The sequence below is a fragment of the Lactuca sativa genome, chromosome 7, assembly GCF_002870075.4.
Source record: "Lactuca sativa cultivar Salinas chromosome 7, Lsat_Salinas_v11, whole genome shotgun sequence".
NCBI classification, from domain to species: Eukaryota; Viridiplantae; Streptophyta; class Magnoliopsida; order Asterales; family Asteraceae; genus Lactuca; species Lactuca sativa.
In genome coordinates this window covers 88,276,180-88,291,859 of record NC_056629.2, presented here as the reverse complement: position 1 = coordinate 88,291,859, position 15,680 = coordinate 88,276,180, and the positions used below count along the sequence as shown (strand labels likewise).

The window sequence follows — 15,680 nt, the reverse complement described above, 5'->3', positions numbered from 1 at the left end:
ACATCTATCTCAAGGGACCTAATCTAGGATTTTCATCGGGACGGACATTACTGCTAAGGGGTTTCCTCAACAATAGATATCCGAAAGGCAACCATGAGGGGGATAGAGTACACCGGTGAACACATCGTTCACAAAATATAAAGGTTATGAACCTGCTAGTGTTCCACAGGACTTTCTAGAAAGAGTCTGCGGTCGTTATCCATACTCCGCTGAATAACTAGATCCACAACAACAACATCGTGGCCTCTCATCTGTTTATCACACATCAACTATCTACCCATGTTCTACCCAACATATTAGTAGATAAAAATATATATTTTTATACATAGTTTAAAACCTGTATAGCATTCTCATTCAATACATATTCCACATAACAGATGAGGCACACCCACATAACACGTATTTCATAGAGAATAAAATCAGATCTATGAGATAGACGAAAGTGGATATACATTCACACTTATAACAACAAAATATACACATAACACGTATTTTATATAAAATACTTCATAATTATGCGTTAGAAGAAAGTAACTACACACTCACTTGATCAGAAGATGATCGGACAGCACTACGGCTTATAGAAGTAGTATTCTTCGGTAGATCTGGAAGATCTTCACAAAAACTGGACTCCTCGCGGGCAGAGCTTCGGCTCGGGAATCTTACTTCTCGGGATCTTCGGGGCTTCGGGACTTGCTTCGGGGCTCGGGAATGATACCGGGGCTTCGGGATAATTCTTGCACGAAAAACGATGCAAAAACGCGAGAGAAAGGGAAGAAATGAGCAAAGAACTCGGCTACCCTTGACATCCTTTTATAGGGGGCTGGAACTTCGATTTACATTGGGCATAATATGAAATTACGCTGGGCATAATAAGGATAGGATCGCTGACTCCCCCCTGGATAATATCGGTTATTTTATATTTAAATTAAATATCGAAAATATCTAATAAACTTCAAAAATTCATATCTTCCTCATACGAACTCCGTTTTCGACGTTCTTTATATCCCCGCGTAGGTGAGACTATGCTCTACAACTTTCGTTTAGACTCCTTTGGCTAATTTTGACTTTATTTTTATTATTTATTTTTAGTAGGCCGGGACAGGAAAGTTCCGTTATAAATTCATTACTTCTTCATCCGACGTCCGTTTTCGCCTATCTTTTTATCGTTTTACTACTAATAACGAGATCTTCGATTCTCGTTTAGATTGTTTCGGCTAAAAACCGCTCGGTCTCAAATCGAGTATTCGGGCTGCATACTGCTAAGTCGAAACTTAGAAAAATCATAACTTCCTCATATGAAGTTAGATTTGGGCGTTCTTTTTATGCACGCTCTCGGTTTAACGAACTCTTCGAATTTAATTTAGATCACTAAGGCTAAATATCACTCTAACGTAAATTTCACTTTTTACGTCATTCAGCGTTGTCGGTTTTGTCGCGAAACTTCGACATGTCATAACTTCTTCGTTATAACTCGGATTTTGGCATTTTTTATATATTCGGAAACCTCGTTTCAACTACTACAACATTATCCATAGATATCAATTTTATCTAACATTTCATTTTGACGCTTATTTTTATTCTTAATCCAATTAAGTCACACAGTTAAGCACAAAACACATAATACTCAAATAATACACTTCTATTATTTCAAAACGGGTTACAAAGGTTAACCTAGACTATTATATCAACATTAATGACAAGCCCAGAAACACAGGTGTTACAATTGGACTACTATTGAGTGGGTTTGGAACTGTGTGTTCCCCCTTGCCTGGACCTTTATGGGTTAGGGACAAAATTGGATTCTCCCCATCGAAAGATATTTTGGTTGTCTTTGGTGCTGATGAACTCTCCCCATTGAACAATGAACCGCTGTTTGGAGAGTCAGTTAAGGGTTGACCACCTGTCGGTTTAGGAGGTTCGGTTTCTATTTCTTTGGCAGCTTCATTTATAATCTTTTTGAGATTATCGATTTTGTTGTCTGCCGCTTTCGCTTCTGAGTGTACTGCTTTCTCTGGTTCATCAAATAACCGAATGTACTCTTCAAACAAGTTGGATATGGGAACCGAGATTTGTCCTGATTCAGGAAAAATTTCTCCCAAGTCATTTTTGCTCCTTTGAAATTTCATCATGTAATTATCGTCAAATGTTACATAATATGTTTCTTCAATATTTTTGGAATGTTTGTTCAACACTCTGTATGCTTTTGATGTTAGCGAGTAACCCAGAAAGATTCCCTCATCGGCTTTGACGTCAAACTTGTTTCGGTTCTCTTTAGAATTGAAAATAAAGCACCTTGAACCGAATATATGGAAAAATTTGACATCGGGCTTTCGATTGTTTAAGATCTCATATGGAGTGATTGAGAATCTTTTGTTGAGCAAGGATCGATTCTGAGTGTAGCACGCGGTTGCAACAGCATCAACCCAGAAGTATAACGGAAGGGAAGCGAAGCTTAGCATGGTTCTGGCTGCTTCACATAAAGAACGGTTTCGTCTTTCAACAATCCCATTCTGTTGTGGTGTATAAGGGGATGAAAAGTTGTGAGTTGTCCCCTTGTCAGCCAGAAAGTCCTCAAATTCTTTATTTTTGAATTCCAGCTCATTGTCGCTTCTGATATTCCTCACCGTCTTTTTCAGCTGTACTTCAACTTGCTTGATAAACAACTTCAATTTGGGAGTAGCGTCTGATTTCTATTTAAGAAAGAAAACTCAGGTGAGGCATGAAAAATCATCTACAATGACAAGAATAAACTTACTACCACCAAAGCTTTCGATAGTTGAAGGTCCACATAAATCAATGTGTAGAAGTTCGAGAGCTTGAACAATCTTTGTATTGAGTCGTGTAGGATGGCTCTTTCTGCTCTGTTTTCCCATCTCACATGTTGCAAACAGATTTTCCTTATCAAACTTGAGAAGAGGAAGGCGTCAAACATGATCACCAAGCACCAACTTATTAATGGCTTTGAAGTTCAGGTGTGATAGGCGTCGATGCCATAACCAGCTTTAATCAGTATTCGCCTTTGATAGCAGACATATTGCTGGTTTACCTCGAATTGGATTGAGATTTAAAGGATACATCTCTCCCTTGTGTTTAGACTTCAACAGAATCTTTTTAGATTGTTTATCAATTATCTCAGAGCCCTCATCATCAAATGATACCTTCAAACCTGTTCCCACAACTAATTGTGACACACTGATGAGATTATGTTGCAATCCTTCCACATACGCAACTTTTCGAATTGAGAAGTCTCCGTTAGTTATCATCCCATATCCTTTGATTGTTCCATACGAGTTATTGCCATACTTCACAGATCCACCATCCTTTAGGGACCGAAACTCCCTCAGCTCTTCCTTTTTTCCTGTCATGTGACGCGAGAATCCACTGTCTATATACCATTCATCATCAAACTGCTCGTCACGTATCACCTGCAAATTTAAGTGGATTTAGGAACCCAAAGTTTCTTGGGTCCTGGTGAGTTTTTCACAGAAAAAGGAATTGTAGTAGAAATATCAACTAAATATGTTCGTTTTACTAGAGTGAATTGATCTTTTCTTTTGATGGTATACAACTTAATTTTAGTTTTATCTTGTTTAATCTTTGGTGTATTAGTTGGTATGTTGTTAAATGGTTTCGGTGTTTTCTTTTGAATCCTAGGGTTAGCTGACTTTTTCTATTATGAATCTCAGAATTGAGCTTTCCCTTTCCTTTGATATCCTTTACTAAGTTTGATTTGCTGGAAGGACCGAAACTAGACTTGGGACTAAAGCTTGACTTTCGGTTCTGAGAGCCGGTTTGGGGACCAAAACTTGACTTTCGGTTCTAAGAGCCGGTTTGGGGATCGAAACTTGACTTTCGGTTCTGAGATTTGGAGTAATAGGAATTTAGGCTGAACTTTTCTTTTCCTTTCAGTTTTTCCTTTCCTTTATCACTTGATTCTTTCTTTGGAGGAACATAGTTGGGATTTTGAGATTGCCAATGATGTTTTCGCTCATTCAGATTCTTCATGTATCTTTGATTTCTTAAGCATTTCTGTTCAGCTAACTCCTTCTGCAATTTATGGATATTGAAGCTAGCCTCTGGTTTCTCCTTTTGAGTTTCAGTTGTCTTAGTTCGAACTCTCAGTTCTTTCATTGGTTCTTCAGGGATTTCTTTGGGTCCACTTGTGTTTGGTTTGTCGAAACTCGAGGGTTTGTTTATGGGTTCAGCAACATATCTTCCTTTAACCCTCCATGAAGTTTGCTCAGATAAGCCTACGGTTTCGTCTGCGTTGTCAATAGGAGCTGACAAGAAGTAATCGTCACATCCTTCAGCGTTGTCTTTGTCGACCAGGATTTTTAACTCTATCGTTTGTTTTGCAGTGACACATGTAACTGCATAGACCTGATTCGACACTGTTTGAACCTTTTGATGGATCATGGCTTTTTCTTTGAGTTTCTATGGCTTTTCTTTTGACAGGCGAGCGAATTCAATCGAATTTTCAGATATGAGGGGTTTCTCATTTTCGATTTCACTCTTCATAAACTCAGAGCAATCGACTACGTCTTCCACTGAGATTTCGCTCATCTCACTTTCCTCATCAAATTCAGACGTATTATCTAAGTTCATTTTATTTTCTGAAATTAATTTGGTGTTTGACGTGTTAAAAGATTCAATAGTTTCAGACTTAATTTTTAACCTATCATTTTCATCCAAAATATTTTTGAGCATACATTTATGTTCCTTAGAATCGATGAAGGTTTCTATCTTGTCCAGTCCAATTTTGTAAGACATGGATGTCTCTTCTAACGACACTATTGATTCACACTCATCAATGACCTCATCCTCTTTAAATTCAAGGAAGGGTAAGATCATCTTATGAATCTTCTTCCCTATCTCACAACTTAAATGCAATTGAGCAATATCGGTATATAAACGCTTAGCAATTAAACAAAAAACATTCCTTTGTTTTAAAAACCTTAAATTGTTTCTTTGCAAATAAATACTTTCATCCCTAGATTTATTTAATTTCGCCTCATTCAGCTCAATCCACATCCTTCTCTCCTCACTTTTTGAAGACACCCTGCTGAGTTGGCCAGTTAGGTTAGAATTCTCTAAGCGAGTTTGCATGAGACTACCACTTAAGTTAGAAAATTTGAATTTTAATTATTTTAATTCTTCTTCATAATCTATTATTGGAACTTTAAGTGATTCAAGGATGGATTATACCTTTTTGATCAGCCGATCGCAGTCGTTGATCTTCTTACTCACAGGCTTGGCTGCAAAACACTTGTCCTCAGTCAGGTTTGGTTCCTCACTCGTACTTTCGGTTGATGAACCAGCTGTGACAATTAAACATCTTCCAGCCAAACCTACTTCCTTTGCCACATAAGCCCTTCCATGAGTGGGCTTTCTCACCTCTTCATCTTCAGAGTTGGTTGACCAAACTTCAACGCCACCGAACTCATCTTCATCTGCATTCTCCTGCACAATCAAGGCATTCATAGAACTGTTAGTTGCTTTCTTTTTCTTGATCTCTTCCAACTTGCGCATATAGTACGCCTCATCATCTTCACCATCTCTTTTCTCAGCCATTTTCCTTAGCATGCAATCTTTGGCAAAGTGATTCTTGCCGTGACAGTAATTGCAGTCGAACCTAAAGTCTCCCGCAAGCTTGCTCTCCTTCTTGTCTTCATCCTTTTGAGAAGAATTTTTCGCTTCATCCTTCACATTCTTAGAGTTGTAACTTCCCTGCCAATTTTGGTTCTTGTTGACAGGAAATTTTCTTCGTGCAAACTTCTTTGGATTGGTAACCATAAAAGCATACTCCTCGCTTGTAAGGTCACATTCAGACATATCAGACTCTTCTTCCTCTTTTGCTATGCTTTTTCCTTTTGAGACAAGGGCCAGCGACCCCACACCTGAAACTACCTTTGCTTCTTTGGTCACTACACTTTCATGGGACTTAAGTATTCCCATAAGTTTCGCTAGTGAGTAAGATTTAAACTGTTCATTTGCTTTCACAGTTGAGACCATGACCATCCATTCTGGTCTGAGACCGTTCATGAAGGTCACCTTCTGCTCGATCAACTTTCTTTTTATTCCGTGCTTGATCATCTTACTTAGGAGATGATTAAACCGATCAAAAGTTTGTATGAGTTTTTCTTCTGGTTTCTGTTCGAAAACACCAAATTCTGACAGCAACAAGGTTTGAATGGAGTTTTTTAGATCTTCATCGGTTGAATAAAGTTCTTTCAACCTATCCCAGATTTCTTTAGTCGTCGTCCATGAACCAACCAACCGAAAAGTATCAGACTGCAAGGTGAATATGATCATTCTCATTGCCTTTACATTACACAACAACTTGTCTTTCTCGTCCTGTGGCATCTTCTCTACATCCGCCACTAACTTATTATATTCCTTTTGGGACTTAACTGTTGTGTTCGTTCCTGAGTGAACAAACGGCCCAAGAGTGATAGCTTCCCAGATGAGATAGCCATTGTCTTCCGATCCAACCACATAATCTTCAAAGTGATGTGCCCATACTTCATAGTCTTCAGTGTAAAGAATGAGAATTCTGGTAGTGGATCCAATGCTGTTTGAGATGTTGATGGGATTTGTTTGCAAATCTTCGTGAGACATGGTGAGCTTCTAGAATCAAACCTGTAAAGTTGAGATTAGGGTTTTATCAAAAACAAAGTTATCGTCGATATGAAGAAGACGGCTTCTATTTATACGATAAAAGCGGAAACCCTAAAGAATTCTGAATACAGAAGGAATGTGTATTGATCACACAGTCTCTTGCTCTGATACCAATTGTTGAAACAAAGTTCAATCAGGATCATTAGATTCTATGTAGACAAACAATTAAGAACGTAATTATGAACACAAGAATGGCTTTGAATGTGTCGTATGATTAATGCTTCAACACCTTAGAAGAGCTCGATTAAGAACTTCGACTGTAGAGGTGTTTAGGGTTACAAAATAATAAACCTAATCAAAATCAACATCGTCTAATGCATACATGCATGCATATATATAGTATAACCCTACTACATAATCACGGATGGACAAGCCCAATCTGGATACAAAATACAAGCCCATGACGCAACATAATTTAACTCAACAATAAGTACTTGTCAGAGACCTGGTATTGAACTAACCCACATCAAGATCATCTCATGGATCGTTATCATGAATGATATATGATGAAAAGGTACTATTTTTGTATCTTTAACACCTGAGATACATAGTGGAACTTAACTGTAGGGAGTATTGTGCTTAGATATGGTCACATGTTGGTCCTTAATCAGCCAGTTATAAAAGCCATTTTCAGGTAAGGTGTGAACTATGGAAGAGGATTACGTAATCATGATTGGATTTGTTCCTCTTATGTGTTGAAAGTTAGACATCTAAGGTGCCTTACCAAAAGTTGAACACCCAATGAGATTAATCACGATCCTTATCTCATGTTTAACATGATGTTTGTGACAAAAGAGATAACTGATAAACTTACCTCATACACTAGTTGTAGCTTTGAGCTTTTTGGGAATTGGGCGTTGATAGAATGATGCAAAGTCATATGTTGTTGGGGGCAGTGAAATGTTGTTAGACGTTCACCACTTTCTATATCAGTCTAATATGAGTCTTGCGCAAGTGGGATATTGAAGGATCTTGTATGCTCAAGAATCATATTAAAGTGATATTGCTAATTAACATATAATACTAATGGGTCACACTAATAACAACCTGATACAATTGATTATTTATTAGAAAATGGTTTTATTTAATATTCGATAAACTCTTATAATTAATTGGAAGTTATTTATATCATGGAAATAATAATTTTCATTAATAAGTAATTATTATATAATTCATATGGTATGAATTAATAATTTATGCACAACATATTGGACTAGATAAATTCTTTTGTCTTTTACCAAAAATTTAAGTTTATATTTTATAAACTTTCTTTATTAAATATAAATTTTTTTGTCTTATTGTTAACTCTTATTTTCGAAACTAAGAGAAGAATTTGATGGCATGACTTTCATGTTAATTTATTGACAAGTAATGTCTAACCATACAAGCATGGGGGACATGTGGTCTAGTGAAAAGAGAGGGCTTAAATGGTTAAGAACTCGTGTGTAAAAGAGCTCCTTTATGAAAGTTTTCATTTCTTACTCTTGCACACTCACAAAACCATAACATGCATGCATGTTAGGTTCTCTATCATATTTTATTCATACATGAAGATTACTTGGTTCTTGATGCTCTCTTTATGTTCTTATTTTAATAAGAGCATAAATCTTAAGATTCTTAAGAGTTTTATACAAAAAGAACTAGCATTTTACATTAAGTTGTGTCATTGGTGGTTTCTCTAAAGTTCATCATTCTTCATCAACTTCCAAGCCTCCAAAGGGGACCCAAAGAACTACAAAGGTTGTTATTTCTTTGTCATTTTTTGGTTGGTATTTTAATCTTTCTACAACTTGCAAGAAGATTCTTGGTGGGTTTAAACTTGTTTTATGTTATTCAAATTATCAAGTCTTTAGTTGCCTAAATCATGTTTTGAAACTAATTTTGAATAAAAACCCAACAGTTTATGACCATTAAATTGCTAGAGCTAGAGATTGACCATGTCCTAGTATAGGTAATAAAGTCTGTTGCTTAATTATGTTGGAAATCATTATTTAACAATAATAATTTCTAATTTGTCCGAATTGACCATAAGAAGGTAAACCTAGATCTATTCATTCATAGTCTGAATATTCGATAAAATCAATTAAGTGTCCTTAGTCTACATGACCATTGTGATTAAATGTCGTAAATTAAAGTAAGCTAATTAGTCTGACCATGAGAGTTAGTGATTATAAAATTGGTAACAAACAGAAGTAATCCATAGTCAAAATTACTCATAGGAAAAAAAAAAGAGGATTCGAAGATAAATGAAAGTGTCTTAATTCTCTTGTTAAAACCCATTTTTAGTTTCTTTCCAGTTAATAGTAAATTAATTTTTTCTAAACTTGTAAAATCGGATAACAACGTTTTTTCATTAATTTTTAGTTTAATAATTATATTAAGTTTTAGCAATTTTAAATTCCAAACTGACTTTATTCCTTATGTTCGATCCCGTACTTACTTTACTACACTACTACGCGACTAGGTACACTTCCTAATTTGTGCTTTAGTTTAATCAAATAGATAAGGGTTATAAATTTAAATCTTTCAAAATTGTATATATATAAAACACATACCAGGATTCTACTTTGGATCCTCCCATCCAAACAATGTGGAAAGGATTGAAAGATCTTTATGCTCAAGAGTCATTAGAATAATATTGTTAATGACATATGATCCTATAGGGTTACACCTTATAGCAATTTATTACTAATTGATTATTTGTTAGAGTAATTTTGATTATTAATAAATGTTAACACTTGTATTTTATACGAAAAACATTATTTTATGAAAAAACTATTTTACCAATATATTTAGAATTATTGTTTTTAGGAAATAATAACAAAAAAAAAAAACTAGTTATATTATAAGGTATGAATATATATGTTGTATACAACTTATTAGACACTAAGAGTAAGTTTTTTAGTTGAGATCCAACTACTAGTTACATGTTTGAGTGAAGAACACTTCTTGGCTCCATTCTTGCTTCATAAAATTGCGAGCATGCATGAAAGGACAAGAAGCAGCTTGTTTGACTTGATAATAACCCATAATCTCTTATAAAGCTTGGTGCTCACATTTAATATAGGGATGGCCTTATCTTTTACTTTTGAGTACATAAGGAAACATATGGTGAACAAAAATGCTAGTTTTTCTTCTTCCCTTTTCCTTGAAGTGTTGAGGACTTCTAGCCTTCTCCATTCCCAATCCTTCTTGCAAATGGTGCTAGAATTGAAGCCTCATAACTTGCTTTCCATGAAGACTTATTGGTATATGTATTCATAGAGACAATTTTCATTAAGAGGGTTTTGGGAGCAATTAGGGGCGATTTTGGAAGGCTTATAATCATGGCAAATTCTAGTAATTTTAGTTTGTAAGTATTAAACACATTCAGTTTCATCTCTTTGTTTGATTTGGTTTTAGACATGTATGGCTAAAAACACCAAAGTTTCTAGTTCTTGTTCAAAATATGTTGATCGCTGACTTGATACATATGACTTGATGTTCTGCTTATGACCCTATTCTAGTGATTGTGTTCTTGTTCTAACTGGATTCCTTGAATTTGATTTGTGTTTGATTGACCACTTATATGAATGGAATTCTTATGTAGTTAATTGACTTTGTGTGGCACCTAATCACCTTGTGAAGTTAATAATTGGTAGGGGTGGCAAATCGGGCCATCGTGTCGTGTTTTTGTCTGACACGACACGACACGACAAGTTTTTATATAACACGAACACGATATGACACGATGTCGTGTTTTTTTTAACTAACACAAAAACGAACCGATTAAAAAACGACAAACACGACACGACATGACAAAGATAACATACTAAAAAAAATTAGTTTATTTAATTAATATTTAATCATACATAACACGAAAAATACGACAAACACGAAAAACACGACAAATAAATGCTAATCGTGTCAATTTCGTGTCGAATTTTAAACACGAACACGACACGACACGACATTGTGTTTTTTACACTTAACACGAACACGACACGAACACGAATTCGAATTTCAGTTTCGTCTCAATTTCGTTTCGTGTCATGTATTTTTATCGTGTCGTGTCAACAATTGCCACCTTTAATAATTGGTAACAAACAATATGTTTTCTTATTGTAGAACATATATCACATGTTTTTGACACTTTCGATGAGAAGAAATGAACACTTGTAGGAAACTTCTAATGAACTTAATGCGTTTTTCAATACAATCTAAGAGTGTGTTTATGTTGGATTAGTAAAGCTAGGTCTAGTCAAAGAGCGTATTTTTTTAGAAAACTTGGCAAGCGAGAGGTATTAGAGCATGTTAATATCTTTCAGTACCAACTTAGAATAGTAATTATGAATATCATCAATGCATAATCAAGTTAAATGACGACAACGAGAACTGGAATTGGAACCATTTAATTCATTGTTTACAAATTTATTACATTTCTACATGTTTTCAAAATGGATTGTTATTTACATTATTTAACATCTTGAAAACAAAACCCCCTTTTGTGACCAAAGTACATTACGGAAAGAGTTATAGACTTTTTTCCTGTGTCTTTGAGTATCGACCTGCTTGCACTGTACTTCTTTTTAGTGTAATATAATAGTGTTTTTGGACTATATTGTATCCTTTTATTTGTTGGGTGTGACACCCTAACACCAATCCGTTTTGTAAGTTTAATGTTGATGATTATATTAATAAAATTTATGTACAATTGCATTTGTTGGTAGACAAATATACAATGTCGATATCACTGACTAACTCCAATATACCGCCTAATGAAAATGAGTTATATGTGACCAAATTCATACATAGGAAACGTACATAAAAATAAGCTAAAATTTATACTTACACGTATATAAAAATAAATAAGTAAGATTTCTCTTTTTAAAGTTAAAGAATAAAAATTCAAATAATTAAAAACGTATTATATGCGACCCAACTCATAAGTAGGAAGTATACATAAAAATAAACACAAAAACATTAGAAAAAGATGTATGAAATATAGACAAATTCGAATTTATATCGGCATATACTTAAAAAAATCAAGTTATCTTTTTCTAAATTTATATTAAGCATTGACCAATTCGAATTTATACCAACACATACATGAAAATAAGTATGTAAAACAATTAGTTTTATTTTTAACTTCACTAACAGAAATTATTAGGAAAAATCAGATTATATATATTAGAGACGATGAACATAAAAGTTTACAAAATAGATGATAAGAAAGTTATTTTTTATAAAGTTGAAATTCAAGAGAACGCTCAAAATGACATTTTAAAAAGTAAATAGACATAATATAATTTTATAATGTATTTTAAAATATATAAAAGTAAAAAACATAAGTTTTAAAAATAATGAGAGCAAGCCGTCGGTGAAAATTTCAAAGAATATCATATACATGTGTTTGACGCGGATTCTTGTTTAATTTGGCGGAAGAGCAGTCAAACACACAGGATGCAGAGTAACATCAACGTCGCAAATGCAACGGCACTATAACTTCCGACGTTCTTCGTCCCTCAGACCTTTTAGTGCCACCAATCTCCGATCACATTTCCCCGACGTTACCCCTCAAAACACCCAGAGTTGCTATAGCACCATAGCCTCCTCTTCCTCTTCACAATCACCATGGTTCCCCTTCATCCGCACTGCCATTGCTCGAAACGACTTGTCATTCGGAAAATCCACTCACGCTCTAATCATAACTCATGGGCACACCACATCAGACCGATTCCTCACCAACAATCTCATCAACATGTATTCAAAATGCGGCGCTCTCCTTTCTGCCCGCCGGCTGTTCGATGAAATGCCTCAACGAGACCTTGTCACATGGAATTCGATTTTAGCAGCCTACGCTTCTAGTTGCGATTCCCATTCAGGTAACGTAGAAGAGGGTTTTCGTCTTTTTAGGCTTCTTCTCAGATCATCTGATGTTTCTCTCACAAAGCTGACTTTCGCCCCCGTTTTGAAGCTATGTTTGATGTCAAGTTACGTTTGGGCATCAGAATGTGTTCATGGGTACTCTGTGAAAATTGGTTTGGAATCGGAGGTGTTCATTTCTGGAGCTCTTGTCAACATTTATACCAAGTTTGACAAAGTAAGGGATGCAAGAATGGTGTTCGATGAAATGCCTGAACATGATCGGGACGTGGTCTTATGGAATGTCATGCTGAAAGCATATGTAAAATCAGGACTTCAAGAAGAATCATTCCATTTTTTATCAGATTTTCATCGAAATGAGTTTGTATGTCCAGACATTGGAAGTCTGCAATGCTTTCTTAATGGATTTTCTGAAGAAGATGATAGTTCCAAGAACTATAAGGATCAAGTGCAAGCATATGCTATTAAGTTATCTTTCACCAATGAAGATGACACTTCTCTAAATGTAATATCTTGGAATAAAACCATGTCCCATTATCATCAATCTGGTGATCATTCATCTGCTATCAAATCTTTCCTTGATATGAATCGATCAAATGTGAGAAATGATGAAGTGACATTCATTGTCTCCCTTTCTACTGTGGTTGCACTTCATGATCCAAAATTAGGGCAACAGATTCATTGTATGTCTATAAAACCTGGTTTTGAAACCACTGTTAATGTTTCCAATAGTCTTATTAACATGTATTCAAAAACGGGTTGTTTAACATCAGCAAGAAAAGTATTCTTTCACATGGAGGAAACCGACATTGTTTCATGGAACTCAATGATAAACAGTTATGTACAAAGTGGATTAATGGAAGAATCTGTTAAATTATATATCAAGCTCTTACACAATGGACTAAAGCCTGATAATTTCACATTAGCAAGTGTATTAAGAGCATGTTCTTCATTTCTAACAGATCAAAATCATGCTTACACAATCAAAACTGGACTTGAAAACGACACTTTTGTGTCCACATCACTTGTTGATTCGTACTCTAGAAATGGTAGAACAAATGAAGCAAAGTTTCTGTTTTTAGATAAAAGTGAATTCGATTTGGCATCATGGAATGCTATGGTGTTTGGATTTATAAGTAGTGGGAATAGTCATGAAGCATGGGAGCTTTTTACTCAAATGCATAAAAACGGAAAGAAACCAGATGAGATCACATTAGCAACTATGTGTAAAGCTTCTTCATTTTTAGTAAGTTCAAAACATGGGAAACAGATTCATGGGTATGCTCTAAAACATGGTGTTGATCAAGATTTGTATCTTAGTAGCAGCCTTCTTGATATGTATATAAAATGTGGTGAGATAACAGATGCCCATAAAGTGTTCGATGAAATGCCAACTCCAGATGATGTAGCTTGGACTTCTATGATATCAGGATGTGTTGAAAATGGTAATGAAGATAATGTTTTTTTAATCTACCATAAAATGAGACAATCTGGTGTATTTCCTGATGAATTTACCTTTGCGACCCTAATCAAAGCAAGCTCTTTAACAACTTCATTGGAACAAGGCAAACAAATACATGCAAATGCAATAAAGTCAGATTGTGTTCTTGACACTTATGTCAACACATCACTCATTGACTTTTATGCAAAATGTGGTAACATAGAAGAATCTTATCAATTATTTAAAAGAACACGTGTCCAAAATATTGTTATATGGAACGCAATGTTAGTAGGGTTAGCTCAATATGGACATGGAAAACAAGCTCTTGAACTTTTCAATGAATTAAAATCTGTCGCTAATTTGTCCCCTGATAAAGTCACCTTTATCGGTGTTCTTTCCGCATGTAGTCACTCCGGTTTGATTCAAGAAGCTTATGAACATTTCAACACAATGATTGAAAATTACGGAATTGCCCCTGACATCGAACACTACTCTTGTCTTGTCGATTGTCTTGGACGAGGTGGACGTCTTCTAGAAGCTGAGAAATTGATTGAATCCATGCCATTTCAACCTTCTGGATCAATGTATCGAGCTTTACTTAATGCTTGTAAGCTTCAAGGCGACATGAAAACAGGAAAAAGTGTCGCGAAAAAGCTTCTAGAATTAGAGCCATTTGATGCTTCTGCTTATGTGCTTTTGTCGAATATATATGCGGGTTCGAATCAATGGAGTGAAGTTGCGGATTCTAGGAGAATGATGATGATGAAGAATGTGAAGAAAGATCCGGGGTTTAGTTGGATTAATGTGAAAAGAAAAGCTCATGTTTTTGTTGTGGATGATAGATCACATTTAGAAAGTGAGAAGATATATGAAAAGGTGGAGGATTTGGTGAAGTTGATTAAGGAAGATGGGTATGTTCCTGATACAGATTATGTGTTGCTTGATGTTGAAGAAGAGGAAAAAGAGAGGTCTTTGTATTATCATAGTGAGAAATTGGCGATTGCTTTTGGGTTGATGAGTTTGGATGAATGTGTGACGATTAGAGTGATAAAGAATCTTAGGGTTTGTGGGGATTGTCATAATGCGATAAAGCATGTGTCGAAAGTGTTTGGGAGAGAGATTGTGGTGAGAGATGCTAATCGGTTTCATAGGTTTAGTAATGGAGTATGCTCTTGTGGTGATTATTGGTGACTTTGGAAATTCTTTTCTTTTTGAAATATTTATCTAGCACTTGTATGACACCCAAGTAGTGTAATTGGGACATGGTTTATTTATAAGTTTAATAAAATAATACTATTTTATATTAGGTGACATGAAATTTAAATGTTATGTTCGTTTAAGGTATCTATAATAAAAGACTTTTTTTGTTGCATATAATATATTATCTTATAATCCGTGAACATCACCGGTGATATAAATAAAAAATAATTTTAATTAGACTGTAAGGTGAAATCATGAGTTTTTATGATATAATATAGATTGATCGATGGATGTAGTAAAAAATTAATATATTTTCTACTATTCATATAGGGGTTATTTAATTTTATCTTCTTTCTAGGCTTACATGATGTCATGATAAATTTTTAATATGAAAGAAAGAAATTAGTTTATAAATTGTTATGATAATCGATACATAATAAATACTGCAATTTAAAGGAAAAATAAAAAAATAAACAAAGTATATATAGTTTAA

The 15,680-nt window shown here is 34.9% G+C and overlaps 1 protein-coding gene across 2 annotated transcripts; it reads left to right on the top strand.

Moving 5' to 3' along the window:
* Nucleotides 1-12,048: 12,048 nt before the first annotated feature.
* Nucleotides 12,049-15,293, top strand: LOC111888571 (pentatricopeptide repeat-containing protein At4g33170). Of its 2 annotated transcripts, XM_042896420.2 has the most exons (2): nucleotides 12,407-12,545; nucleotides 12,638-15,293. In XM_042896420.2, the coding sequence occupies exon 2, from the start codon at nucleotides 12,647-12,649 to the stop codon at nucleotides 15,176-15,178; it is 2,532 nt and encodes an 843-aa protein (XP_042752354.1). In that variant the 5' UTR covers nucleotides 12,407-12,545; nucleotides 12,638-12,646; the 3' UTR covers nucleotides 15,179-15,293. The 2 variants fall into 2 exon arrangements, with proteins under 2 accessions (XP_023740501.1, XP_042752354.1); XM_023884733.3 differs by having other exon boundaries at nucleotides 12,049-15,293.
* Nucleotides 15,294-15,680: the final 387 nt, after the last annotated feature.